Raw genomic sequence first — 27,842 nt, 5'->3', positions numbered from 1 at the left:
GGGCTATCATGCTACGCACCCCCGACAGCATGCTGGGACAGGAGAGCAAGTGGTCAAGCCACTGTTGCCAATGACCAGACACTGTTCTTGTACTTGCGGCGGGGTGGGGGGGGCGGGGGGCAGGTGATAAAACACATTGTTTCTAGTTACAACACATAGTGTTGCATCTTTATTCTACGTCTGATCATAGCAAATCTCACAAAGCCAGACTGCAGCCAGGCAGAGTGCCACATGGCGACAGGCAGCCAGAGGAAAGGAAGACCATCTCTTCTGTTGCAAACACTCTGGACGGAAAGCACAGCCTTCTCGCTAGCCTACCCAGAGGCACTGAGGCCACATTCCCATCTCCAGGCCCCAGGGACATCTCTAAAGGGTGACTCCCATTTGGAGCTTCCAAAATCCAGGGCACCTCCGGGAACCAGTCCTGGTTCCAACAAGTCATTCTGAGTCCAGGCTCTCCCACTGACTGCTGCATCTGGACCTGGCGTCATGGCAGCTTGAGGGCTAAAAAGGGGCCTCAGGCTGGACCACAGAGCAGCCCAGGGGGTCCCGGGGCTCAGGACCGTTGATCCTTTCTGCGGAGCTTGTGTCCCACCTGGGAGCCCCGCTGGGCAGCTCTCACCAGGCCTTTGAACTGTCCCTGCAGCTTCACCTTCTTCCTGCAGGGACAAGGATCAGAAGGGTCACGTCTCGTCGAGAAAAGGCAGCCCCCCTTCCCATAACATCAAAGGGTGGTGTCCCCACCCCAGCACCAGCAGGAACAGGGGAGAAGGGGCGCTGCCAGGTAGTGGGTGGCACGTGATCCGTGCAGACCACACCCATCATGTTTAAAAGGGCAGTTCAAGTCAAGGATACTTGAAGGTGCATGCGAAAAAGTAAGAATAAAAAACCGGGACCCCTGGTGGCGCAGTGGTTAGAATCCGCCTGCCAATGCAGGGGACACGGGTTCGAGCCCTGGACCGGGAAGATCCCACATGCTGCAGAGCAACTAAGCCCGTGCGCCACAACTACTGAGCCTACGCTCCAGAGCCCATGAGCCACAACTACTGAAGCCCATGCGCCTAGAGCCCATGCTCCGCAACAAGAGAAGCCCGCGCACTGCAATGAAAAGTAGCCCCCGCTCACCACACTAGAGAAAGCCCATGCACAGCAACAAAAGACCCAACGCAGCCAAAAATAAATAAATAAAATTAATTAATAAAAAACCAGAAGAGACTTGAGCAATCGAGTGGAGAGTGTAACGAGCACAGCCCTCACCCCCGACCCTGCACACGCCGTACCTGCGGTTGAGCTTGGTTTTACTGAGGGGGATGTAGGCGTAGGGGTCGAGCCGACCTTTCTTCTTCATGTCACCCTTTGCTTTCTGCTCACCCAGAGAAACAGAGTCAGCCAGGAGGGTGGGCTTCTCTTTCCACCCTTGCCCCTGACCTGACAGGCTGAATCCTCCCTTCCCTTCATTCTCTGCCTCAGGTGGTGCCAAAGAGCTTCTGCAGCCCTGGACAGCCATCCAACAAGGCCTGGACTTCAGGTGCTAACAAAACCTTTGTGTACCCCTCAGTGTGGCCTCAGGCTGGCTCCACAAAGGTGCCTCCCCAGGGCAGTGATGGTCACAGCTGCCCCGCACTTCCCCAGAGACTCTGCCAGGAGAGTCCTTGCCCCACCGGCAGCTCTTACCTTGGCCTTGTATTCGGCCCCGGGGGTAGCCTTCTTGGCCACAGGGCGATGGATGCCAGAGCCTCCCGCTAGAGGGGGAACACAGAGGCCATGAGTCAGGCAAGGCCAGGGCAATCGGGCAGCCTTCTCCCCGGAGAGCTGCTGGGGAGATGAGTCACAGCCAGGACCGAATGGTTGTCCCCTACCAACAAAGGACAAAGACCTTCCTCGAGAAGGGACTGTCCAGCAACTTGACAATTAGACCACTGAGCTCCTCAGACTGACCTGAATCCAGAGACCTACCAGTGACCTCTGGAAACACATATATCCTCGACTAACATAAAATACCTCACCCTCTCCAAACTAAATCTGCTCCATTTGTTCTGGGGAAAAGAACATAGGCTTTGAAGCCAGACAGACTGGGGTTCAACTCCCAGCTCTAACCGCAGGCAAGGCTCTTAACTTTCTGGAGCCTCTTAAGCTCATCTGTAAAATGAGGCACTAAGGCTTGATCTCATTCAGGCTTCACACCAAAACTGTGAGTTAGAAAGGCAGCTCTTATCCCATCGTACAGACGTGAAAACTGCGGCTTCGAGAGATCGAAGTGCTTCCAAGGCCAGTGTTATTTCCAGCCCGGACTTCCACACAGTCATGGATGGAATCACATAGTGCCGACTAGGGAGGGCTCTCTTAGATGACCCAGATGAATCTCCTTTAAAGGTGAGAAACTAGAAGGTCAGAGAGGCAGCGTGACCAGGCCAAGGTCACACAGCTAAGAGCAGCTGGCCAAGCAGTCCTGAACCCAGGCCTCCTGCTGCATCGTGTGGTACCACTTTTTCTGCACCACACCATCTCAGAGCAGAGGAGGTGAGCTGGGCCCTGGCCTGGGGGGCCACAGAACGAGAAGGAGCCCTGAGGCACTCCAGCTGGGTGAGGATGCTGTGGGGCTCTGACAGCATACCTGCTACTGGCATCAGGGACCTCCCGCAGGAGCCCCTGGACCTCCAGATGCAGAGCAAGAGCTCTGCTTCGAGGGCCTGGGGGCAGGGGCCCTGCGGGGGCTGCCTTGGGGGAAAGGAGGCAAAGGTGAGGCAACAGAGGCTTCTCCTGGCTTTGGGCAGCCACCTTGGTACCTCTAGCAGCTACTCTGGGGAAAGGAACAGCCTGGGAGCCCAGAAACAACTGTACAGGGGAACTCCCTGGGCAGCCCTCCCAACTGCCACCCTCAACATAGGTCAAATCCGGCCTGACTCAAAGCCAGAAAAGAGAGGCAGACATCTCCCAGGAGAAGGGTGGGCTGCAAAAGTCTCAGGAAAGCCTGGGTGGGTGGGGAAGAGATGGGGCTCAGGGGCTCTCCAGAAGGGCTGGGGGTTCTGTGCACAGATCTCCTAACTCCCAGGCTCTCCCTCACCCACAGACCCCCTTGGTCCCCAGCCCAGTCTTATGGGACATATCAGCCAATCTTTGCTGGTGCCAACTGAGTACAACCAGGCCATGCAACCTCTTGGCCCTGCCTGCAACACACCCTGCCTGGTGCAGGTGACAGGGAACCTGCTGCAAGAGAGGAGAGAGGAAGCCTCACCTTGGTACTGAGGGGGCACCTCCAGCTCCTCACTGTCAGCCTCTTTGTGCTTGAGCTTCTGGTGCTTTTTCTAGAAAGAGGTAACAAGCAAAGTTCATAAACAAGGGGACACGATGATACTCACTAATGGGAGCCGCAAAAGGAATTGTAACCTGCGTTAATAGAAAAGGTTCTCTGCCAAGCACTCGATCCCCCGTACAGATGAGGACACAAAAGCTCAGAAAGGGCAAGTAACCAGGCAAGGCCACACTGCTCGGCAGCAGAGGCGCGGCTTCCAGCCCAGGTCCTCACTGCAGAGCTCATGTCGGCTGCTCCACTGCTAGGCCTCTCCACGCTGAACTCCCCCAACAGGGCTACAGCTGCCCGTCTGGGCACCTTGACCTCAGTTTAGCCCAGCCTTCCTAACGGGGATGAGGTCCTCAGCCTCTCTGGGGAGAACAGCTTTAACGGTACTTCGTCTCACACGATCTCCACTGCACCCTCCCCATTAGTCAGACTCACTGATCTCTGACTAAGTGCAGGCCCTGGGGATACAGGGGACAAGACCCATTTCCTGTGCTCCCGGGGCCCTCAGGCAGGTGGGAGACCCCTGCTCAAGTCAGTCATTACGGTCGCTCAACAACGCTACCGTCTCCGGAGTTGTATGCACGAGGCAAATGCTACCCGCCAGGCACCGTGCTGGGAGCTCCAAGAGGGAGAGGTGGGCCTGACAGCAGCCCAGTCCACCAGGAGATCTGAGCCCGGAAACTGACAACCAGGCAAGGCGGAGGGCCGTTGTGTGGGGAGACCTGAGCTCGCAGGGCTGGCTGCCCCACGGTGTCTCTCCCACATTGCCCGGGAAGCCTGTTCCAACTACAGATTCCTGAGGCTAAAGCTCCCCAGGGACCCAAGGCACCTGAGGGGCATTCACTGGCTTAGGGGCCAGATAGAAGAGAAGGTGCGCCAGGTAAAGGGAAGGAGGCTGCAGCACACACAAGTGTGTCTGGGGAACCAGGACATCCAGTTTTGTTAGTTGAGACCCAGCAGAAGGGGCTCCTCGTGGAGAAACAGAAACGGGCTGGAAATGTGGTTTTTGCCGCATCATGGAGGTGACGGCTCAGTTTGTTCTTGGTTCAGCTGGCACCTGGCAACAGTTCTGCCCACTGGCAACTGCAGCTGTCAGTTGCACCCTGGCATTTTATGCTCCCACGACTGAGGGCAGAGGAGTGAGACTAAGCAACTGTTATGCAAAAAAGCCCCCAGGGAGGGCTTCCCTGGTGGCGCAGTGGTTGAGAGCCCGCCTGCCGATGCAGAGGACACGGGTTCGTGCCCCGGTCTGGGAAGATCCCACATGCCGCGGAGCGGCTGGGCCCGTGAGCCATGGCCGCTGAGCCTGCGTGTCCGGAGCCTGTGCTCCGCAACGGGAGAGGCCACAACAGTGAGAGGCCCGCGTACCAAAAAAAAAAAAAAAGCCCCCAGGGATCCCAATGGCAGGTGATGGATGCCATGAGCCAACCAGGAGCGTGGCCACCCTGGGACCCTCTCGGTGCCATGAGACAAGGTGCCCCAGCCCTGCTCTGCTGACCTGGGGGCCATCCTTCCACAGCCGCCGTCAGTTCCCCTGGCCAGGAACAAGGGTAGGCTGCAGAGGGACTGCAAAGCCCCCTGTGAGGATGTGCTCAAGGAATCTGGCAGGCTTCAGCCAGAAAAAGATTTCCAGGAAAGATGTAATAATGATGATGATGGTGACAACGATGAACAGCCACCACTTCCTTAGTGTGACTAAGTGCCACACATTTTACATATAAGCTGGGATTTGAGTTCAGTCTGGGGCCGGAGACATGCACTTTTAACAACCCCTGTGGCCTCGGGCAGGCTGCGGATGATAGAGAGTCCCTACCTCCTGGGAGGATTAGTGAGGTGACACATGGGGCCCTCGGCACTCCTCAGTGGTGGGTGCCCCTCCCCCAAGTGGAGCCGGCCCCTGGCAACATGCAGGCCGGCTGTTGCCCCTGCTGCCTGCACAGCACATGCCCTCAGTGGAAAGACAAGGGACCGTCTCTTTCTTCCTTCAGCTGGACAATACAGCCAACACCGAAGGAGGCACTGGGTGCTTCAGAGGGAGCCAAGCTCTCTCCACACCCCACAGAGGGGTCAGTCGTGACATTGCATGCCCTGGGCTGCCTGCCGTGTGCCACCCCGAGGCTCCACTGAGCAGTGAGGAAGCAGGGCAAGTGAGTGTGTGGGAGCGGGGAGACGGCGAGAAGCTGTGAGGCCCAAGGTTTAGGTCTAAGGGCCCCGGCCCTCCAGCAGCAGGAATTACTTACACTCCTGATGCCCACGTCTTCCATCAGGTCAGCCATCTCTTCATCCTCCCCTGGAGCCAATAAGAAGAGAGACCTGTGAACACTCAGGGAGCACCCCTGTCCTCCCAAAGCCCACACAAATTTCAACCTGCCTCCTCCCGGCTCATCAGGGTGCAAGGGCTGCCAACTTCAGCCCCAGAAGACCTATCCCGTGGAAGATAAGACCCCTGGACGCTGCCCCTTCCTCCTTCCCATCCTGGGCCCCACGGACGACAGCCCCTCAAGGAAGCAGTGACCTGACTTCTAAAGTGAATACAGCTTTTGTTGAGACTCTAAGAAAGCCCCAGGTTTCCTGGGGAGCCAGGCATTCCCGCAGCCCCACATACACTCCACTTTGCTGGGAAGACTGCCCTATTCCCCTGCTTAAAAACCTTTCCCTGCATCTGTGCTAGGCATTGTGTGGCGATATAAAGAAGTATGAACCAACAGAAAGCATAGGCAACAAAAGGTAGATAAACAAAAGATAGATTAGAGTCCATTAAAAATGTTAAACTTGTGTATGTCAAAGGACACACCAACAGGATGAAAACGCAGCCTACAGGATAGGAGAAAGTATTCGCAAATCATACGTCTGATAAAAAGTTAATATCCAGAATAAATAAAGAACTCCTATAACTCAACAACAAAAAGAAACCACCTGAGATGCAAGAGGGAGGGGATATGGCGACATATGTATACGTACTGCTGATTCACTTTGTTATATAGCAGATGCTAACACAACAATGTAAAGCAATTATACTCCAATAAAGATGTTAAAAAAAAAAAACCAATTCAAAAATGGGCAAAGGACTTGAGTAGACATTTCTCCAAAAAGATAGACAACAAACATGAAAACACGCTAAACATCACTAATGATTAGGGAAATGCAAACAAAACTACCATGAAATACCACTTTACACACATTAGGATGGCTACTATCAACGAAACAGAAAACAGCAAGGGTTGGAGAGGGTGTGGAGCAATTGAAACCCTTCTGTCCTGCTGGTGGGAATGTAAAATAGTGTAGCCACCATGGAAAACAGTAGGGCGGTTCCTCAAAAAATTAAAGACAGAACTACCATATGATCCAGCAATTCCACTTCTGGGCATATACCCAAACGAACTAAAAGCAGGATCTTGAAGACGTATTTGTATATTTATGTTCATAGCAGCACTATTCACAATAGTCAAAAAGTGGAAGAAAAAAAACCAAAAAAAAATGGAAGCAACCCAAATGTCCACTGATGGATGATGGACAAACAAAATGTGGTCTAGATATACAACAGAATAAGGCAAGCCTTAAAAAGGAAGGAAATTCTGACACAAGCTACAACACGGATAAACCCTGAGAACATTATGCTAAGTGAAATAAACCAGACACAAAAGCACAAATACTGAATGATTCCACTTACATGAAGAACCTCGACTCATATTCAAATTCACATTCATACAGACAGAAAGCAGAATGGTGGCTGTCAGGGGCTGGAGGAGGGGGAAATGGGGAGTTGCTGTTTAATGCGTACAGAGTTTCAGTTTTGCAAGATGAAGAGCTCTGGTGATAGGCGGTACAACAATGTGAATGTACTTCACGCTGGTGAACCGTACACTTAAAAATGGTTAAGATAGTAAATTACATGTTACGCATATTTTACCATTTTTTTAAAAAAGCTACCAGTATATTTAAAAAAAAAAGAACTTTGAAACTGATCAGCTGGAGGGAAGACAAACTGAAGTGAAGTCAATCAACAACCAAACGTCATAAGAAGCGTGTGACTAAGTACGGAAGCCTGGCAGTCCCTGGGCTTGTCGGGAGTTCTGAGGGAACACGGCTGAAGCCAAGGGCCCATGCAAAGGCCACAAAGAAGGACTTGCACTGGATCTGAAAGAGTGGAGAGGGGCTGGGAAGGTGGGGGCAGGGGGCAGGGGGCGGGTGGGCATTTTTAGCGTCAGGGTTCCATGCGCAAGAAGGGAGCAAGGAGGTCTTCCCTGGTGGCGCAGTGGTTGAGAGTCCGCCTGCCGCTGCGGGGGACATGGGTTCGTGCCCGGGTCCGGGAGGATCCAACGTGCCGCGGAGCAGCTGGGCCCATAAGCCATGGCCGCTGAGCCTGCGCGTCCAGAGCTTGTGCTCCGCAAGGGGAGAGGCCACAACGGTGAGAGGCCCGCGTACCGCAAAAAAAAAAAAAAAAAAAAAAAAAAAGAAGGGAGCAAGGAGACGGGATACACTGAGGGTGAGAAGGGGACAATGACGAGGCCAGATCTGGAAACAGTGTCACCACATTTATCCCCAGCACCTCTATATGCTGTTCAGGTCACCATTTCATCTTCACTACAACCCTCTGAAGTAGGTATTGGTATTACACCTGCTTTGGAGTGAGGAAACTGAGGCACAGAGAGGTTAAATGACTGTCCACAGTCACAAAACCAGTAAGTCGGGTTGCAGGGGCAGCAGTGACAGCACTGGTTGAGTGGCTGCGGTGAGCAGGCGGTGAGAACCAAAATAAAGAGGAAGACATAAAATTTAGAAGACCCAGGCTTTTGTGATCTTACGTGATATGTACAGAGATACGTGAATAGAGAGATAAATGCAGAGGGAACAGGAAAGACGAAATGGGACTTGGAGATGTTACACCTGAGCAGCCCCTGGACAACAGGAGACAATGACTCGGGAGAGTCTGGCTCTTTTCACCAATAAATAAGCTTCCAGGCCTCAGCCAAGTTTACGCTTGGAATAAAAAAACACAAACATTTTCAAAAAGGAGGAGGACAAGCAAATAACCAGAACAGAACAGAATACAATAGAAGAGAGATTAACAGAGTGTATCACAGATGGTAAGAGGAAGTACTACTGCCTTTTGAAAGTTTTGTTTGAATTATGGAAGTACTGTATAAATGGCTGGGTTACACCATAAAAAGATTTCTCAATGTGGTCAAAAGAGTTTGAGAAACAAAAAATTTGAGAAAGTTGCCCGCGATACAAGCTCCTTATATCTGTTTTTACCTATGTTTCCCCCCAGAATGGTCGCTGAGTGAACAAATAAATGAGTGGATGAATGAGCAAATGAGAGCAGCCCTGGCCCAGGCCAGCTGCAGCTCCTGAATGGGCAGGTGGCCCCACCTTTAGCGCCTTCCTCTTCCTCCATCTTGGCGTCGCCATCCTCCTCCTCACGGATGATCAGCCGGCCGTCGGCGCTCACCTTGAAGCCGTGGTCCTTCTTCTTGCCCCGACCTGGCCCAGGCTGGGTGGCTGGCGGGGCAGAGTCGGGAGGTGAGGAGGTGGAAGGCCCGTCCTAGCCCGCTCACACCCTCATCAGAACCGACGAGCCTGGGTCTGTGACTGGATGAGTGCCCGCGGCACTGTGATGTGCATGTGTGGGAGGCCAGGGTGCCCGCAGGCCTCCCCAGAGGCCACTCCGCTCCTAAAGCTGGCCCAGGGCAAGCCTGTCCCCTGTGCCCACGGGCCAGCCGCTTCTTACTCACCCAGGACTCGCTGGGCCACCTTGGGGTCCAAGAAGTTGAGGGGCTCATCCCCGCCACCCTCCTTCAGCCACGCACGGCCCCTCTGGCGGGCCAGCCTCTGCTGCTCCTTGCCCCGACTCCTCTCCTCCTCTTCGTCCTCCTCGTCCTCCGAGTCAGCCAAAATCTCCTCGATGCTAAGGACAGACAAGCCCCAGTCAGGGCGCTCCAGGAGAGGGAGGGCAGCTGGGCACGGCCTGGGCAGGCTTCGGGCCAGGGGAGACCCGGCCCCCAGCGTCCCGCCACGGGTCTCACCTGTCGCCTTTGCCCCGGAAGGGCTCCTCCTCCTCCACCTCCTCTTCCGCTGCGGCCTGGCTCAGGGCCCGCTGTTTCCTGGCCCGGGCCTCTGCTTTCCGGATGTTCACCAGGACTTTCTGGTACTCCTCTGGTAGGAGCTTCCTCACCAGCTCGAACCTGAGGCCGTAGAGATGGGCCAGTGAGGTGCCCGGGCCAGAGAGCGCTATCCAGAGCGAGGTGTCCAGCCAGAGCCCTTCCAGCCCCCCAGCCTGGCCCCTTCTCGGCAGCAGTTCTGGTGGGACTGGAAACCCCTCGACCCCTCCCCTACTCCCTCCCAGTCAGGGCACAGACCCGAACTTGCGGATGAACTTGGTGAACAGGTTCCGAAGCTTCATGCGGAAGTGCCGCCGCATGTCGTCCGAGAGCTTCCCGATGGCTCCCATCTGCGGGGCAGAGCAGCGGGGCCTCAGGGGGAAGATGCGCCCCCTCACCCTGTCTGCCCCCCACACCATGGGTTTCTCCTGGTTCCACGAGTCCCTCCTACTGCCCTGCATGAATCTCTGGCTGGACCGCACTCCAGCCTTCGTGAGAAACACGTGGTCAGCAGGTATCATCTGCAGTGTCCCTCAGTGAGGCTGGTGGTGCAGGGCCCCCTCGATCCTTTGAAGGCTTGTATAAACCCTAGTCACTCCAGGACAGGTCACCACTCAGGCCGTCCTCCCCATCGCTGGCCCCAGTTAGGCGGCAGGGTTTGGCAGGCAGGGGCAGGCATCCTGACTCTCATCTGCCCCTTCTCACTTTGACCCAACCCAAGGCCAGATGCAAAGATGACAGGCAAGAGGGACCTAGAGCCCTGATGCGATTCAACCCAGCTGGAAGTGGGAAACTGAGGTGGCGGGTGCAGTGGACGGAGGGCTCACAGGACAGTCCCAGCTTGCTGCACGCCTTATGCCCAGCAGGAGGGGGCCAGGGACCCAATACCAGAGGGCTCTTCAGGCCCTTCTGCAGCCCAGCAGAGGCATCTAGAGAAGCCTTCTCAAACCCAGAAGGTCACAGTGCAAGAGGGAAAATAAAAAGGGAGGGTTGGGTCCCTTCCGAGCGACAGCCCAGAGTCGCAGTTCTGTTCCCAGGACTGTTCTCACTAGCACTGTGACCTGGGAAAATCTCTGGCCTCAGTTTTCTATCCGTAAAACAAGGGGTGGCCCTACCCACCGCCCCCTGCCCTGCAGAGCCCCTGCTGCTGTGGAGGGGCTGCGGGGGGTGACAAGTGGCAGCCTGGGTGCTGTGCCCTTTACCTCCACCACTGGTCTCTTCCAGGGCTCCTGCATTACCTTCTGCTGCACAAGACAGCGTGTAGCCAGAAAAGTGTTTGAAGCTGGCTGGCCTCAAGGCTCACTGGGTCTCTGCCGGCAGCTCACAGGCCACTATGCCACTGGCCGAGGGGAAGGGGACACTCACCACCAGTTGCACGTGCTTGGCCAGGTGTGCCATGTCCATGACGACCATTGACACCTTGATGAAGCCCAGTGCTGATCTGACCACGTCGCGGGTACGGGAGGCCAGGAGCAGGCACACATTCTCCAGCAGCTGCTCCATCGTGCTGGCCCCCATCAAACCTGTGGTGGCCAGAGGGCCACTGTCAGAGACACCTGGAACCCCACCCAGACCTAAGACCCCTGCCGCGTCACAAGAGTGGGAGCTGACACCTGGGGGACACTTCCAAGTGCCTGGCACGTGTCTAGTCACTTTCTGCCAGCATCTCCTCTAGTCCTTCAGACACCCTGTGAACAGGTGCTGGTTTTCTCCTTCATTTTAGAGATGAGAGAGTAAGGTTCCAGGAGGTTCCTAAGTTTGTTCAAGGTGTCACATGGCTGGTAAGAGGCAGAACCGGGACGAAAATCTAGGCGTGGGACCTAACCTCCTCCGACCCACTCTGAAAGCGGGATGCGGGCAGCTGTGGGATGAGGAAAGCCGAGCTGGGCAGGAGAGGAGGCGGGAGGCGGTCAGGCCTGGTTCCAGCTCTTCGTCCTCCCTCCCAGGACCTTTCCCTGTTTCAGTAGCCACCCTGTCCTGACCTCCTGGGCATTTTCCTACCCCGAGGGCTTCCCAGGCCTTCAAGGAAATAGCGTTTACCTTTAAACTCGAAAAGGAGGTGGGTCAGGGCCAGGATACTGCAGCTGACCATGGTCACAGCGCCCACGAGACCGGGGTAGATCAGGACGAGGTAGCGCTGCAGGGCCTCTGGGAGGGCAGAGAGCAGGAGCTGCCCAGGGCAGAGCCCACCGTGTGCGCTGCATCGTGGGCCCAACCGGAAGGGGGGCTCCCACCAGAGAGGAGCAGCCCGCCCAGGGCCACTGCCCGGCAGCTCCCTCTATCTTTTCTCTCTGATGGGTGAGTGCAGGGTGCCTCCTCACCCAGGCCGGGAGCACAGCGCCCACCCCAGCCCCATGCCACCCGGGCCTCACCTGCTGGGTCTGGGCCAAACCGAAGGAAGGCGTGGCCCATCTCCACCAGCAGCGCAAAAGCATTCTTCCGAGCTCCCACCGACACCTCCTTGGTGCAGAGGATCACCTGCCCAGACAGCCCCGTTAGCACGGGCTCCCCAAGCCGGCCACCCCAGGGTTGGCAGTCTGAGGCAGAGCGGACGGGTAAGGGCACTCACGCTCCCAGACAGTGAATCCAGCCCACCCCCACTCCCACTACTGCCCTCCCCGATCCTGGTAGGCCTTCAGGAGCCCCATTCCAAGGAACCCCAAATCACAACACACTCCCCTCCCGCACCCCGCACCTCCGGGACGAGGGCGCTGATGAACTCCTCGTGCTCGGCGGAGAGCTTCCTCACGATATGTATGAGGCACTTCAAACGGGGCTGCGGGACAGGGGGACAACAGTCAGGACCCTCAATGCCACCTCCGCCCCTGAAGTCGCTAAGCGTCTCCACGCTGGTCCTCTCCTGGTGTTGCTCGTCCCCCCTAGGGCAGAGCGGGGCCCCTGGAGTCCGCACCCTCTTGGCGGGCGAGGAGGTGCTCCGTAGCGAGTCCAGAAGGGTCTTCTTCAGGTCGTCCAGGTGGCTCTGCACGAAGCGGGCGCCAGGGCCCTGGGGGCTGGCGCACACCTCCTCCAGCACGCGGTAGGCCTTCTTCTGTACCCCATGGGCCTTGCTCTGGGAGGGCGTATGGTAGACAGGGGTGGGTGAGAGAGGGGGCTGGGGAGCCCCCCACCCTCACCTGGTCCAATAACATGCACAGAGCAGCCACGTGAGCTGTGACTGGCCCTGGGGGGGACTCAGAGAAGCTGGCCCTGCCCTCTGGAGCTCGTGACATCCAATGGGAGGGCAGGGAGAACACAGGTTAGTGAGAGGCTGATTCTGGGCCAGGCAGGGGACGCTGAGGGGAGTGAAGCCTACCCAGCCCTCCATCCCTTCCGCTCCCCGCCGGGACACCTCTCCCAAGGTTAGGTGACTCTGCCCTGGACTTGTGTGTCTGCCTGCACGTTCCACCAGAGCACTTCTCACGCTGTTGGGTAACTGCTTATTATACTGTTGCAGTGGTGACAGTTTTCAGAAGGTCACGCAGGCCTGACTTTTGCCTGGTGGTTAGCCACAGCATGCAGGGGCGAGCATGTCAGGCAGGGGACCCAGCACGTGCAAAGGCACAAAGGGGCTGTTATATCTGGAACCCTTAAAAGCAGCCTAATGAGGCCGGAGTGGCAGGTTTGCTCAGAGGGGGATGAGGCTGGGTAGGATGAAGATCAGGCCAGGCGGTGATGGGCCTAGTGAGTGAGTCAGGCCTCGGCTCTACAAGAGGCATCTTAGCAGGTGAGGCCCAAGCATGGCCGTGCATTTCTGTCACTCTGGCACCTACATGATAGAGTACAGGGCTAGACAGATACAAAGGGCAGCCATGCCATGAGAAAGCAGATTAAAACCCGATCCTGGGCAGCAGCAAGGCATGGAGACAGGGCCCACGCACCCCCCCAGGTGTGGGCGTGAGGGGCTCCCGGCCTCCACGGCTCACCTCTAGGTAGGGCCGGATGGTGGAGTACAGCTTGCTGATGGCGGCTTCATCAGCGTGGGGAGCCAAGGCCACGACCAGGTCCAGGACGGACAATCTGCTCAGCAACAGGAGACCAGGGAGGAGCTTAGTGGAGGCTGGGGAAGGGTATGCACTATCAGTGTCCTCGTGTCTACTGGGTACGGGGGAGGTGGGAAAGGTCAGGGTGAGGAGGACAAGGGGCCTCGAAGGAGCCCATGAACAATAATCACTGCCTGTAACCTAACTCAGCACTCATAAGGTACCAGCACTGTTCCTGGCGCTTTACATGTCTTAACCCCTTCAATCCTCACAGCAACTCTATTGCAGGCATTATCATCATGCCCATTTTACAGATGAAGGCACAGAGCAGAGTAGATAAATAACTCAACCAAGGTCACAGCTTATAAGGGGCAGAGCTGGGATTTGAATCCGGGCAGCGTGTCTCCAGGGTCCTCACACTTCCCTAGCAGACTACGATGGTGCTCCAGGATGGAGGAACTGGTCAGGCCTCAGGGTAGAGCTGGGACATTCAATATCTCAAGACTTTCCTAAATAATTCCAGACAGATACACAGAGCTTCTGCTAGACATACTCTCTAGCTCCCTGGGCTGCCCCAGCTCAAGTGGGGCACTTACCTGGTGAAGTCAGAGCTAGCAGGGTCCAGCACCTTCTCACTGGCTTTTTCCAGGAAACCATTCACCAACTGGCAGCCCAAAGGGATAAGGAGGGAGTTGTTCAAGAGAAAATACACAGCAGCAGCAGGTCACAGATTTGCACCCTCGTCTCTTCCCCCTCCTCTCCTCCCTTTTGAGGAGGCTCGAGCCCAGCCTACTGCTGGCATATGGTCCCCTGTTCTTCTGGGGGCAGAGGGCCAAGTGAGCCATGGTGGGTAGGGTCTTGACCTTTCCAACACCCCAACCCAACACTCACCCACCGGAGACTGTTCCTCCCCCTCCTCTACCAGGTCACCTGAGGCTCAGTAATGGTGAGGTAAGTTTTGATGGTTTCCAGCACGGCCCGGCGAGGGGCCGGGGTGTCTCCAGCTGCAACGGGCTGCCCGTACAAGTTGAACAGGATCGGCAGAAAGTTCTTCGCAAAGCGGCTCACTTCAGCACGGTCGGCCTCTGGCAGGAGGACCAAAGTTTGCACAAAAGGGCCAGGAGATGACCCTGCCTCAAAGGCCATTGTGGTTGCAGCCCAGAGGCATTCTTTTGGGGGACCTGTGACAGGGTCATGGGTTTGGGGCTTTTCTGGGACAGGAGAGGCTGAAGCCAGAGCACAGAGGACGAGGGGCCACCACAGTCTATGGGGCCAGCCAAGTGCTAGCCCCACGTAAAGGCTGGACAACTCCCAGCAGCTGTCAGTACACTGAGAGTAAAGAAAGAGAAGGGGCCATTTTCAGCATCCTACTAACTCCTCGGGTCCCCAGGGGACACTCAGGTCCTTGAAAAGGATTAGCGGTGGCTCAAGCAATGAGCTGGACAGGCAGGGTCAGGGGACTCGCACCATCACAGCCATCTTCCACCAGCCCCGACCCCAGAGCCCACACGTACCCGCCTCACAGCCCTTGGTGATGAGGGTGCGCAGGGCCTGGCACACAGTGACCCTCAGGTCTGGGCGCTCGCTGATGGCCGTGCCCAGCGTCCGCGCCAGCCCTTTGAAGGCGGTGGCCACATCTGTGGGCCTCGTGCAGAACCCAGGCAGGAGGGTCCAGATCTGGGGAGGGAGGGGATGATGGAGGAGAGTGACGACGAGCAACCTGTGCCCACCTGTCCTCCTCACACCCCCCAGCTGACCCCTTACCTGCCACTGGAGCGTGTCGTAGATCTTGGACTCCACTGTGCTGCCTGCCTGGGCCAGGTCCATTGCTAGAGTGACACAGGACACAGTGTGACACTGGGCACACTCCTGACTGACAGGCCTCATGTTTACCCAAACCAAAAGCCCAATGATGAGGACAGGAATATGGGCGATTCCCCTGCTCCACAGACGAAACATAACACTTATTATTAAACAAACACTCGTTTGTTCTAAAAAAATGAAAAGACCTATGTAAAACAGAAAGCGACATCTCCCCACAATCTCCCCCGCAAATCTTCCTCCCCATTTCTGACCTTCTTATATTTCTCCAAGCACGTGCACACTTTTAAAGACGTGAAAAGGATTGTCTTATAAATATATTGTTCTGAAACCTGGTTTTACTTGAGAATAAAGCTGGTAACATTTATCAAGCAGTTTCGACATGGCAGCCTGTGTAATGTGCACTTACGTGATTATTGCATTTAATCCTCACACCATCGCAATTATCGCCCTCATTTTACAGATGATGAGCAGACCCAGGGGAGTTGAATAAACTTGCCTGAAGTCACCAAACGGTGGAGTGGCTGAGCTGAGCTTTCAATCTGATCTACTCAGCTCACCATGGACTAAACACGTCCATTCCCCTGTCGGTCTCTTTCCTTCTGTACAGTGAGCACTCTGTGTCCCACGGTGGGGCTTTATTATGACTGACTTCATTGGAGCCCCACTGAGGGATGTGTGGGCTGTGTCAGGACTTTTACTTGGAACATCGTTGTATATATAAATCGGTGTGTACTTGTCTAATTATTCCTCTGGTGGGAGAAAAGGCCCGTCTGCCTGCCTCGGGGCAGGGGTGCCTGGCCACGCCTCGGACCCCGCTGATGACGGCGCTCAAGCACTGGCTGACCACCTGCTCGGCCCAGGGAGGCTGCCGAACGTCCTAAGGCTGGGGCGCTGGACCAGGAGCCCTTCCCGACCCTTCCAGTGAGGCTCCAGGACTGTGGTGGGCCCGTACCTTTCCTCTTCAGGGTGGTAGCCAGAGGCAGGAAGTAAGCGGTAAAGAATCCAAGTCGAGTTTCCCGGACGTGGTCTCGGATGACGGGCAGCAGCCAGCTCCGAGGGAAATCCAGAGTCTCTCTGGGAGGAGGGAGGGGAAGCGCGGTGAGGAAGGGGTGACGGCCTGCAGCTGTCTCCCCATGGAGCCGAGGAACAGGACAGGTCCTGCTCTGGCCGCCCCCACTGACCCGCACGGCACGTGGAGACGTCAGCCGAGGGTGTGGACACCCTCCCAGCGGAGAACAAGCCACGTGGCTCTCCTGGGGCTGGAATGGAAGCCAAGCAGGGCTGCACTTACTCAGAGCCATCAATTTCCAAAGGCACAGCCTCTAAAACCACCTCGGGGCCCATGCTGGCCACGGCAGCGCCCACTGCGCGGTCCAGAGCTGCCATGTGGGGGGAGTAGGGGGAGAGGCGCAGGTCACACAGGGACTGGAGGCACTGGAGCAAAGAGACGCGGGTCAGACATTAAGACGGGCCTGCAGCACAGGCACCCGTGGCTGAGGCTGGGCCAAAGTCTCCAAGAGGACGAGGTTGGGGGCGTGGGGTCAGGTTATGCTCTCGCCAGAGGTCACAGACCATTAACCAAATTCAACTCCTGGATGTGTTTGAGCCTTCCTCAATGCCCCAGGATTTGAAAAGAAATTCTGTATTTGTTAGTAAAGTGTAAAAATCAGGAGATTTCATATACAAACGTAGATATCCGGTTTATCTTGAAAACCGGGAAGGTATGGGAAACGCAGACCCACAGTACAATTAGTATAAATTAGCAGGCACTGCGGAGCAGCTGCCCCTCGAGACCAGAGCTGCCCCCTCTGGTTCACTACAGCCCCTCAGAGCCCCTCTGCGAGCCTCATTCCTTGAGAACCTCTCACAGGAGCCAGGTGTTGCCAACCTAATCTAGTGGGGCCCGGGCCAGGCCTCTCAAGGAACGCCCTACCCTTGGGGAAGGCCCCACGAGGCCGTGAGCTGCTCCGCCTGCTGGTGAGGGGTCTGTGCCCTGTCCTCAGGCTCCCACCTGCTCCCTGAGCTGGAGGTGATTCCTGAGCCTTAAATGGTTTACTCTGGGCTTTGGTAACCTCCCTGGGACCTAAGGCTGCTTAAAGTACTATGCTCACCTGTTACAGAAAATTTAGAGAATTAAAAATTAAAAGATAATAGATAGGGGTGAGGGAGAATCACACTGGTTCCCTGTGAGTTTCAAAACCATCAACTCCAGCTAAGACTAGTGAGAAGGCATTAGGCGGTGGGGGGAGGGGTGGTTTTAGCCCTCTTCTCGTTCCTCCCACGTTGGCCCAGTCGCCTTCCTGGGGACACAGTACTGGGCACCTGCAGTGGACCCTGGCAGTGGGGGAGTAAAGCGCAGAGGTAACGGAGACACATGCCCCTCTAGCAGCCCCAGCCACCTCCTGCCCCGGCCCAGCTGCTGCCCCAGTCACCTTCCTCATCACAGGATGGGCCTGTCTCCCACACGCCTCAAAGAAGACACACAGCAGCTGCAGCACGGAGCTCCATGATGCGTGGAATCTGTATGTCAGGCCCTCCTCCACTGCCCTGCCAAGGGAGTGGGCAGTCAGGGCCGTGGAAGTCCATGGCCAGCACCAGGAACTACAGACCACGGCAAGGGTGAGGCCCCAGGAAAGGCCAAGGGGGAGAGCTAGTGTTTACCAAGTACCCCCTGTGCTAAGAGTTTCATTTATATAATCCTCACACTTCAAAAATCAGCTGTGAGCTAGGTTATTTGTTCCATCCTCAGATGGGGAAACTGAGGCTCAAAGGGACTAAGTAGCCCAGCAGTGTCACTCTTCTAGTGGCCAAACTGGGCCGCCAAAGCCCGTGTTGTCACTGTCCCATGCTTTCTCGGTCTGACCAGTGGTGGGAAGATGGGGTAGGTACAGGTGGACTGGGCAGAGGAAGAAAAGCCACAACAGTGGGGAAGCCCGGCCGGCTGCTAGCCCCTTCCGGCCCAGTCACGCTGTGGTCAGCTCATCTCTTGAAGTCGAGCCCCAGAGGCTCTAGGCAAGAATGGCCTAATGTGGGGAAAGGGGTGAGCTGGGGGTGGAGCAGCTCTATTCCTCAGTTTTCCAGAAACTTCATTCCAGGTGTATCCAGAAGAAACAGGCCTATGTCCTCATAAGGAACAGAACCCAAAGCATCACACCTTGGAGCTGAGCAGACAGACCCAGAGGAAACACCAAAGATCCTAGCCTCTTGGTGCTCTGAAGCTCCTCACTGGCGGCTGGAAGGGCCTGGGTGGTTGGAGGCCGGTCTGTGAATGGCTTCTCTTGTAGGCATGGAGGGCAGCACAGCACATGAGTAGAGTGGATTCTGCGGTCAGGCTGCCACTTACTAGTTGAGTGACCTCAGCTTTCCCAGTCTGTAAAATGGGGTCAGCACCTATCTCCTAGAACTGTAAGGACTACCAGTAATTTCTGGTATTTATTGGAACTTAACTACGCACCAGGTACTGTTCTGAGAACTTTACATATATGACCTCATTCAATCCACACCTCCATTAGACTGATGTGGACCCTGAGGTGTTGAGAGGTGGAGGAACTAGCCCCAGATGACGGGCCCCCAAGTCCACACTCATGAGCATGACACCATGGCACCTGGAGTGTGGCCAGTGCTCAAACCGACAGCAGCTGCTCTGGCAGTGTGCACAAGGCCCACCACAGTGACAAGAGGAGTACCTGTCATCACGAGGAACTTTCTACAGGCACACCTTATTCCCTCCTCACGCAGAGGCTGTGTTCTCACCTGAACATCTTGGCAACATACTGGGCAGGGCCTGAGGCCGAGGAGGTCACGGAGCCGATGTCAGCCATGTGGGGAGCGACACACTCCTTCAGGATCTCCTGCAAAAAGAGGCCACAGCTGTTTGGGCCCAAAACAGCCCCCCAGTGCCACTCAGCCTTCCCAGGTGACTGCTTCCTAAAGCTTCTAGGAAGCTCACCCCCACCCTGAGAACTTCCTCCCCGGGACACAGCTGGAGGCCTGGGGTGAGCTCTGGGAGCTCTAAGGCTCTCTGCTTCCCTCGCTAAAGCTGGGCTGGGGGCTGAGGTACCTGAAGGCACTGGGTGGCAGCTGTCACCACCTGCGAGTGGGGGGAGAGGAGGCAGGTTGTCGCAGTTCCAAACAAGCGAGGGAGGTGGCCCAGTCCCAGGTCCCGATGCAGCCTGTCAACACAAAAGGCTTCTGTGGGGTCTGACCGCTGAGCCTGCGCGTCCGGAGCCTGTGCTCCGCAACAGGAGAGGCCACAACAGTGAGAGGCCCGCGTAAAAAGAGTGACTGTTATGACAGAGACACAAAACAGAAACTGGGTTCGCAGGACTGAGGATCCCAGAGGAGGGGACCATTAACCCAGGTGGGGAGTAGGGTGGAGCCGCAGAAAGGGGATGATATCCTCTGAGAAGTAAACCAGCTGCACAGCCGGCGGGGGTGACAGGAATCAGGATGGCACTCGGGCCCCACCTCTTGGTGGGGAAGGTGCTCTCGGCCGCCTTGCTGCTCAGCTCCTCGGAGCTCTGGCAGGAAAGGCGGCAGCCCTGGCTAACACAAGCTGTGCGACCTGGCTCCGCCTTCACGAACACAAGAGGTGGTCTGCACACACTCAGTGCAGAACCACACCTCCCCAGAAAGCCGCACCCCCTCCAGCTTCCGGCTCATGTCCCTCCCATCTGTACTGCAGTGCAGGGGGCCTGGCTGGAGGCCAAGGGACCGCCCTCCACCGCACCCCTACCTAACCAGGTTGATGTGGGCTTTCTCCATGACCTTCAGCCAGGCCAGCAGGGGTTGTAAGTCATTCTCGCTGGGAACGTAGTCGTACAAGGCCTAGGGGCGGGACAGGGAATAAGCAGGTGACTGAGCAAGTGTGTTCAGCAGCAGCCCAATGACACGACCCCTTCCCATCCCTAGGCAACAGCACGTCCCCGTGACTGTCCCGTCCCAGGGCCTGCACACGGGGCCCCCTGCACTCACAGCCCCGTTGGCCTTCCTTTCCCTGCTCAATGAAGCCCTTCCGCTTCTGCTTCTATGGGAAAAAAGTCTCTAGGAGCAGTCAAGAATAACTTGGGTCACACAACCCTTTGTGAACCTGACAAAAGGCAGAACCCTTCTCCGGAAAAATGTAAGTGAGCATATACACACATTTGGCAATTTGGGGGGGCTTTGTGCCCCCTTCCCCAAATCCACCCAGAGATCCCTAACACTGAGAACCTTTGCTCAAGGTACCTGTTAATACCATGAGACCATGCTGAATGGTTTTTTAGGTTAACTACCACAAAGTCAAGAGTCAGGGCCCCCAGCTCCCGTGGACACTGATGTGGCTTTGGTGGCCAGTCTCCTGGCTGCCCGTCCACCTGACTCCTACACAGGGGCGGCCCAACCCGGCCCATCCAACCTCGCTCTGCAGACAAGTAACAGGGCCGCCCCCCAGCACAGCCATGTCCCCGTCCCCTCATCAGGCCTCACCGTGATGATCTGGGCGTTGAGCTCTGCTGGCAGGGTACCCGGGCTTGGCTTGGCATGGAAGAGGCTGTGAAAGGCCTGCATGGCACAGGCTGTCACCAGCTGGAGAGGACACGGAGGCTTAGTGGGGAACCCACCGCAAAGCCCACGGTGGCCCTGCGTTCCTCAATATCCCACTCCAGCCGGTGGGCTTGCGGGGACTTGGGCCCCCTGAACCTCAAACATGCCTCCTACACCTGACACTCAGAGAACTGCTGCTTCAGTAAGTCCTGGCAGCCACCAGGAAAAAAAATGATTTAAACAAGAACAACGGAGAAATGCGAACAAAATGTTTTTTTAACATAATGGGCTAAAAAAGCAGGCTACGAATCGTTGGCACACTATAATTATAGCTGTATTTTCACGTTTTTATGTGTTTGCTTACCTAAAAAGAAAATGTCTGAAAGGATACACGGCAAGTTGTCTGTGTACTATTTATCTTAGGAAATGAGACTTGGAGGAAAAAAGAGACTTCTATTTTTTTACTTTATATACTTCAGAATGTTTTTTTTTCCTTTTAAACAATGATCATGTTATTTATATAATGAATGCTTTAAAATACGTATGTGAACAAACAGTATAAGAGAATACATAGAGATTAACAGAATTGTGCCAGCATATCAAATGCAAGGGATCGTTTTTATGTATTTTTAAAGTTGTCATACTGACGTTATTAAGTATGCAAAAAAAAAAAAAAAAAAAGAGACAGAAATAACCGTGTCTGTGGCTGGGGTAGAGCTCAAGGTAGGGGGAGGACTGATGCTTTACCAGCCCTGCCATGGTTCCACCCTCTCCCTCACCTCATCTCCCAACAGAAGATGCCCAGTCTATCCGACACCAGGGATGAGATGTTGTCCCTGGGTGTAGCTAAGAGCAGCGCGGGGGCCAGGAGACCCTGGCCCCTGCTTTTGGCCTGAACAGTGAGTTTCCCGAGTGCCAGCACCACGGGCCTGGGGTCTGAAGCTCTGCCCTCCCTCCTCCTCGGCGCGTCCCCACGCGCCGGGGCCCGAGCTTACCACGTGGCTCAAAGTCATGACCCGGAGAAGAGTCTCACTGCAGCTCTTCACCAGGCTGTCCGGGAAGCAGGGCAGCAGGTCCTTCAGCAGGGTCAGCATGTGCAGCGTGGTGGTGGCCTCCTTGGAGCCTGGTGGACAGAGGGCAGCTGAGACTCCAGCCCACTCTCTGCAGCAGGCCCTGCCCCCCGCTGCCCACTCTCAACTGCGCTTCCCCACCTCCAGACTTCTCGATCTCCTGGATGCAGAACTTGGCAGTGGACATGGCAGCAGGGTGATGGGCAGGGGCCTTTTCACCAAACATGAATTCACTGCCCTTGAGGACGGAGCACACTCCATGCTGGGCAGCCTTCCGGATCTGAGGGACAAGGAAGGGGGACAGGGCCGGGTCAGTGTTCAACCAGCAGTGTGTGTGGTTCTCATGACCACCAGTAGTAAGCATTGATCGCACACCTCCTACAGGACCAAGGACACACCTGGGGCTGCGTGTGTGTGGACTCCTGGGCTGCCGAGTAAGACAGACCTCGCTTTCCATTCCTGCTCTTCTGCTAACTCACCAACTGGCCTTGAGCAAACCAGACCACTTAGTCTCTGAGCTTCAGTATCTCACCTTTACAACACGGATTCCTTCATTCATGCAATCATCCAGCAATATGCAGTGTCCGCCAGTTCAGCAGTGAACCAACAACTCATTGGGAGGTAGGAAATAAAGAAATGTACACCAGAAGGTAAAAGTACTTTGCAGACAATAAAACAGGGGCTGTTACTTTTTATATGGCGATCAGGAAAGTGTCACTTCAGTGACATGACGTTTCAGCAGAGACCTGAAGCAAGTGAGGGAACCACTGGAGGGATACACAGGGAAGGAGGCATGAGCCTGCCTGGGATCAGAGCACTTAGCACAGGGAGTGACTCTTACGACTGTTACACGTCCCGGCCCTAAATTTCAGGAGGAAGCAGAGTGGCCAAGCACAACTTACTGGGCACCTACTACAAGCCAGGACCTGCAGCAGGCCTGTGGGGAGCACCAGAGTGTCACCGTGACCTTGCAGCCAAGTTGTTATTATCATCCCTATTTTACAGCTTGGAAACCAAGACTCAGAGAGGTTAAGTAACTTGCCCAAGGTCACAGCACAACCAGTGAGTCCAGTATTCAACTCAGGTGTGTGTGACTCAAAGCCCCTCTCCAGCCCACTCTCCTGCCACTGTAACTAAACACGTCACTGACCAATGAGGCAGCAGAGACTCAAATGGGCCTGACTGTGACCCTCCCTCCTGTAGGAGAAGCTAGCAGATAGGGCTTCAGGCAGGAGGAGAACCTCTGCACAAGAGCCCAGCGCTCAGGGCGACCTCCCCAGTCCACTCAGCAGGCCAGGCCCAGCCCGGTTACTAGAGTGGCTGCCCCCTCCCACGTCCTGGTGCCCCATGGCCTCACCTTGGGCTTGGGGTGCACAGTGAAGCTCAGCAGCCCATGGTACACCTGCAGGGTCACGGGGTAGCTCCAGGCCTCCAGGTCCTGCTTCCGCAGAAGGGTGGCCAGGCAGGAGAGGACCTTCAGAGGAGAGGCAGTCTCTCAGCTCCACCTGCTTCAACCAGGTGGGAAAGAGCCTGGCTTCTCACCAACTCCAGAAAATGCCAAAGGGCTTTCTGAGGGTCCACAGGGTGCCTATACCCCTCCCAGGGAGTGTCCAAGCTGTAGCCAAATCAGATGGGCTCTGGAAGACGGCAGGGGGACACCGAGACCCAAACACTGACCCATCGGAGGGCAGAGGTGGAGCCACTGCTGGCCTGGGCTGACATGATATCCATGAAGGCTTTGGAGGTATCAGAGAACTTCTTAATGAGCACAGGGCTGGGCACGCTACAGGGAGAGAAGAAAGAAGGTCAGAAGACTAGAGGGGCCTCTGAGAGCAGCTGGTCTGCAGGAGAAGCTGGACAGAGCGGGGCAGCGCTGGCCCAGTCACTCCGCGAGCCCACCCTTTCTGACACCCAGTTCAGTGCGTTTCCATGGCACCTGAGCTCCCTGCCTGCCCCACCTTCTCCACAACCCGCTCTCCACTACCCACCAGCTGGGCCCTTATAAACTCCCCCAAGTCCTCTCCCCACCTGCCCCCTGGCTGCAGATGCCCAGACATCGTGGCTCAACACTCCACCCTTACCTCCTGCCCCACTCGCTGCACAGGGCTGCCCCTGCCCAGGCCCCAGCACTCACACTCTGTCCTGTAACATCCCAGGCCACCCCGGAGGCTGAGCCAGTAGAATGCCACCTGATACTTAGCATCTTTTTGTTCCTTTTAATAATTCCCTGGTCCTCTTCCTCCCTTCCACCCCCACTCCCTTCTTCCCCCTATAAGGAGCCAGGACTCACCGCTTCAGGACGAGGTTCAGCAGGTAAGCAACAGCGGCCAGAGACTCCGTGGACTCCACCGCTTCCATTGTTGTCATCTGAGGCCAGACCATGGGGTGTGAATGGGAAATGTGTCACGCTGGGCAAATGGGGTATGCGGGCACCGTGTGCCCAGCAGGACGGTTATGACCAAGAACGCTGGTGTCAGAGGTTCAAATCCCAGCTCCACCACTGTGACTTTGGACTAGCAACTTAACTTTTCTGTGACTCAGTTTCCTCATTTGTAAAATAGGGATCATAAGTTGTTGTGAGGTTTAATTGAATTAATATATATCAGACATTTAGAACACTGCCTGACACATTATGAAAACCATATAGTGCTATCTGCTTCATTAGTCTAGAGCAGAGGTTAGGAAGCTTTTTCTGTGAAGAGCCGGATAATAAATACTTTAGACTTTGCAGCCACATATGGTCTCTGCTGCGTATTCTTCTTTGTGTATTTTAACTATCTTGTAAAAATGTAAAAACCATTCCCAGTCCTAGGGCTATACAAAAACAGGCCACGAGTCAGATTATGCCCATGGGCTATATAGTTTGCTGGCCCCTGTTCCACAGCAGTGGTTCTCACACTTTTACACCCTTAAAAAGTATTGAGGATTTGCCCAAAGAGATTTGGTTTACAAAAGTTATATCTATTGATATTTATCATATTAAAAATTAAAACTGAGAATTTTTTAAAACACACAAATGTGCAAGCACAATTCTATGAGCTGTCAAAATGTCATCAGACATCACGTAACTTCTGGAAACTCCGGGGTACGGTCATGGGAGTGAAAAAGGTAAATGATGATTTAGCATTATTATGGAAATAATTTTGACTTAACCAACCCCCAAAAGGGTCTTGGGAACCCCCAGACTACACTTTGAAAACAATTTTACTAGAGAATCCCCTGGGCGTAACTCAGTTTCATGGATTAGGAGAAAAAAATAAACGAGAGTAGTGGATTTTGTTTTACAAGAATAATGTAGCAAATCCCACCAGGCTTACCAAGCCACCTGAGAATAACTGAAGCGCTTTCACCTGTTTAAGGTTGTCCTTCTCTACCCCCGCATGCAGGGGCCCCTGCCTTCTCCTTATAGCCTGAATAACATGCTACTCCGAAAGCCCGCCCACCTGCAAGTCACACCCACTCACCAGGGCAGCAAAGTACTCAGTCTCTGTCTCCTTCCCACCCTGGGAGCGTATCACCTCGGTGACAGCAGCCAAGACAGCACAGATCTGCACATGAGGGAGAAGGTACCTATGACATCTATTTCCGATCAAACCCCACCGCAGGGTAGCCTCTTCTCCTTCCTCCTTCACAAATTATTCTCCTGATAAAGCCCAGAGCAGACAAGATGAGCAGCAGCCAGAGCAGAGCCAGGGGAACACACACGGGGCCCAGCAACAGGAAAACTCACACATCTGCCCAAAACCCACCTCTAAGGCTCTACCCCTTATATATGGAAACACCTGCACAAATGTGTAAACATTCAAGCACAAGTGTTCACTGCCGCAACCAATTGGAACAATAAAGCAGCCATCAACAAGGGATTAATAATGTACTCACTGTATAATAATGACAAATTCAAACACTATGTAACTATTGAAAATAATGGTGAACAACTACATAGATTAACTCAGAAACACTGATCAGTGGCGAAAAAAGTTGTAGAATAGTATATATAAAATATAATGGCATTTCAGTAAACCTAAACAAAATGTGGGTAAAAAAGTCTACAACGGTAATTTGACAAGAGGCCACTGAGCACTTGAGATGTGGCTAGTGTGACTGAGGAACTGCATCTTAAAATTTGTAAATTATTTATATTTAAAAACAAATACTTTATCCAGTTATTGGGAAACAGATTTAGAACTACTTGGGTATATGAATCTACTTTTGCAACTGTAAGTTTTATGAACTTTAAATACAAATCAAGTATTGCCAATGAAGATTTAGCCTCCAAATGGAGGTGTCAGACTAGATTTTGAAGACTTAGTACGATAAAAATAATGCAAAAACACCTCACTTTTAAAAATATTGATTATAAGTTGAAACAACAATATTTTGGGTATACCAGGTTAAATGAGATATATAAAATTAAGGTTAATTTCACTTGCATGTTTTTTACTTTTATTTAACATAGCTACTAGAAAATTTTAAATTATGTATGTGCCTCACATTACATCTCTTTTCGACAGCTTTGGTCTAGAAAAGTACTGTTACTGTTAACAGTAACTACCACAAAGGAGTTAAGCTGGGAGAACAACTTTCATATTTTATTCTACTCACCTCACTTTGTTATCATTTATAGTTTTGACATTTTTTCATTTAAACAATGAAAATATATGTATATATAATTTATAAACTAAAAAAGGTAAATAACATTTAGGTCTTGTTAGATAAAACATTTTTTAACCACTGTTATTCAGTATTAATTTACTCAACAAATGTTTCCTGAAAACATTCTATCAATATATAAAAAGGCCTGTGTTAAGTATAGTTGAAGAGATAAATGTTTGCAAAAAATGTTTTGGACATTTGAAAACTGTCAGGAAAATACCCTGAGGGACTTCACACTTGAGCCAGGAAGATGTTCTTAGAAAAAGCAGAAAGTGGAACCTGCCCTAGGAGGGGTAATAAGCAGCAGACACAAAGGGTAGGAGGGGTGACACATCATCCAGAGATTCCACCTGTTGTCACCGGACAGCAGTCAGCTGGCCTCCCCTCACTAGCCTCCGGCTGTCCTGAGAGTCCCCCCTACCTCCTTGTGGGCAGCCGAGCTGGACTCCCAGAAGCGCTGCACTTTGCTGAAAGTGACGTTTGTGCAGTCGGAGAGGCCGCTCAGGAAGGTGCCCGAAGACTTCTCGGTGAGAGCTGGTCCCACCTCTTCCTCTTCCATGGCAGTCTCAGGGGCTTCGCTTTTACCCAGACGCAGGGATCCTGACTGCAGCTCATTATGCAACTTTACCGCATCAACTGTCAAGTCGCTCTTTCCTGAGAACCGGAGGCAAAGGGTAAGGCCCCCAATTCTTACCCGAACCTCCTTTTGGCTAAGAGAACAAGAACTACCCCTAGGAAACAAACAGGCGGAGTCCAGGCCCCCAACCAGTGAGGCTAAATTCTGAACGCGGTCTGCCTCAGCAGTCCACTGTACACCTAGAACTTATCAGATTCAGAAAGGGAACCCGGTGGGAGTCGGGTGGGGGCTGCAGTGAGGGGCCTGGGAAAGAGATGAGGGTGAAAGCGCTTTGTAAAGCGCCACCACGGTTAACTACAGGCGTGAGTACTGACTGATACTCGTGGTACCCTAGCCAAGTCATCTCCCTCCTGTGGAGTCAGTTTCTGCATCTCTTAAATGGGAAGGGTGGACCTTTACAACAGGCTCCAGATCGGACATTTTAGGAGGCGAAAGGTCCGATGCTTGGGCCCCACGGCCTGCAGAGAGGCTGAAATCCATTGAGACCCAGGCCCACCCAGAACACCGCCGCAGGCGGCGCTTGGGTCGCGACCCTGCTACCTGAGGGCCGGCTGAAGAAGCGGCTGCGGGCGGCCTGGCGGTGGCGGGAGATGGCCGGGTTGCTGTCGCTGCTGTGGCCTTTCTTCCAGCGTTTCAACTTGGCCGAGACCCCGGAGGGCAACTTCCCCGAACGACCCATGTCTACTAAGCCGGGGGTGAGCTTAAAGGACCGGGTTCCAAGGACCTAGAAGCACACGCAGGACCCACGTGGGT

The 27,842-nt window shown here is 54.4% G+C and overlaps 1 protein-coding gene across 1 annotated transcript; it reads right to left on the bottom strand.

Moving 5' to 3' along the window:
• Nucleotides 1-33: 33 nt before the first annotated feature.
• On the bottom strand, nucleotides 34-27,842 carry RRP12 (ribosomal RNA processing 12 homolog). Its single transcript, XM_060034368.1, has 34 exons — nucleotides 27,630-27,842; nucleotides 26,874-27,106; nucleotides 25,264-25,347; nucleotides 24,090-24,166; nucleotides 23,477-23,582; nucleotides 23,157-23,273; nucleotides 21,941-22,079; nucleotides 21,725-21,852; nucleotides 20,673-20,771; nucleotides 19,942-20,033; nucleotides 19,267-19,378; nucleotides 18,960-19,057; nucleotides 17,639-17,753; nucleotides 16,498-16,640; nucleotides 16,159-16,280; nucleotides 15,147-15,211; nucleotides 14,897-15,059; nucleotides 14,313-14,467; nucleotides 13,979-14,046; nucleotides 13,326-13,419; nucleotides 12,314-12,472; nucleotides 12,098-12,178; nucleotides 11,775-11,880; nucleotides 11,443-11,550; nucleotides 10,768-10,925; nucleotides 9,661-9,752; nucleotides 9,328-9,486; nucleotides 9,037-9,209; nucleotides 8,675-8,803; nucleotides 5,542-5,591; nucleotides 3,236-3,305; nucleotides 1,675-1,742; nucleotides 1,281-1,363; nucleotides 34-659 (listed from the first exon to the last, which is right to left on the bottom strand). Exons 1-34 carry the CDS (start codon nucleotides 27,766-27,768, stop codon nucleotides 557-559), a joined length of 3,888 nt encoding a protein of 1,295 aa, XP_059890351.1. The 5' UTR covers nucleotides 27,769-27,842; the 3' UTR covers nucleotides 34-556.

Source organism: Delphinus delphis, chromosome 16 (genome assembly GCF_949987515.2).
Source record: "Delphinus delphis chromosome 16, mDelDel1.2, whole genome shotgun sequence".
Classification (NCBI taxonomy): domain Eukaryota; kingdom Metazoa; phylum Chordata; class Mammalia; order Artiodactyla; family Delphinidae; genus Delphinus; species Delphinus delphis.
This window is presented reverse-complemented; position numbering and strand designations above follow the sequence as displayed.

What these genes read in the sequence shown, in the direction of transcription:
- RRP12 (XM_060034368.1), bottom strand. Translation starts at nt 27,768, where the DNA reads ATGGGTCGTTCGGGGAAGTTGCCCTCCGGGGTCTCGGCCAAGTTGAAA. An exon ending in CTGAACCTCGTCCTGAAGCG is followed by an intron (nt 23,583 to 24,089) that starts GTGAGTCCTGGC and finishes CTCTCCCTGTAG; the next exon opens with CGTGCCCAGCCCTGTGCTCA. An exon ending in CTGCCACCCAGTGCCTTCAG is followed by an intron (nt 19,058 to 19,266) that starts GTACCTCAGCCC and finishes CTCTTTTTGCAG; the next exon opens with GAGATCCTGAAGGAGTGTGT.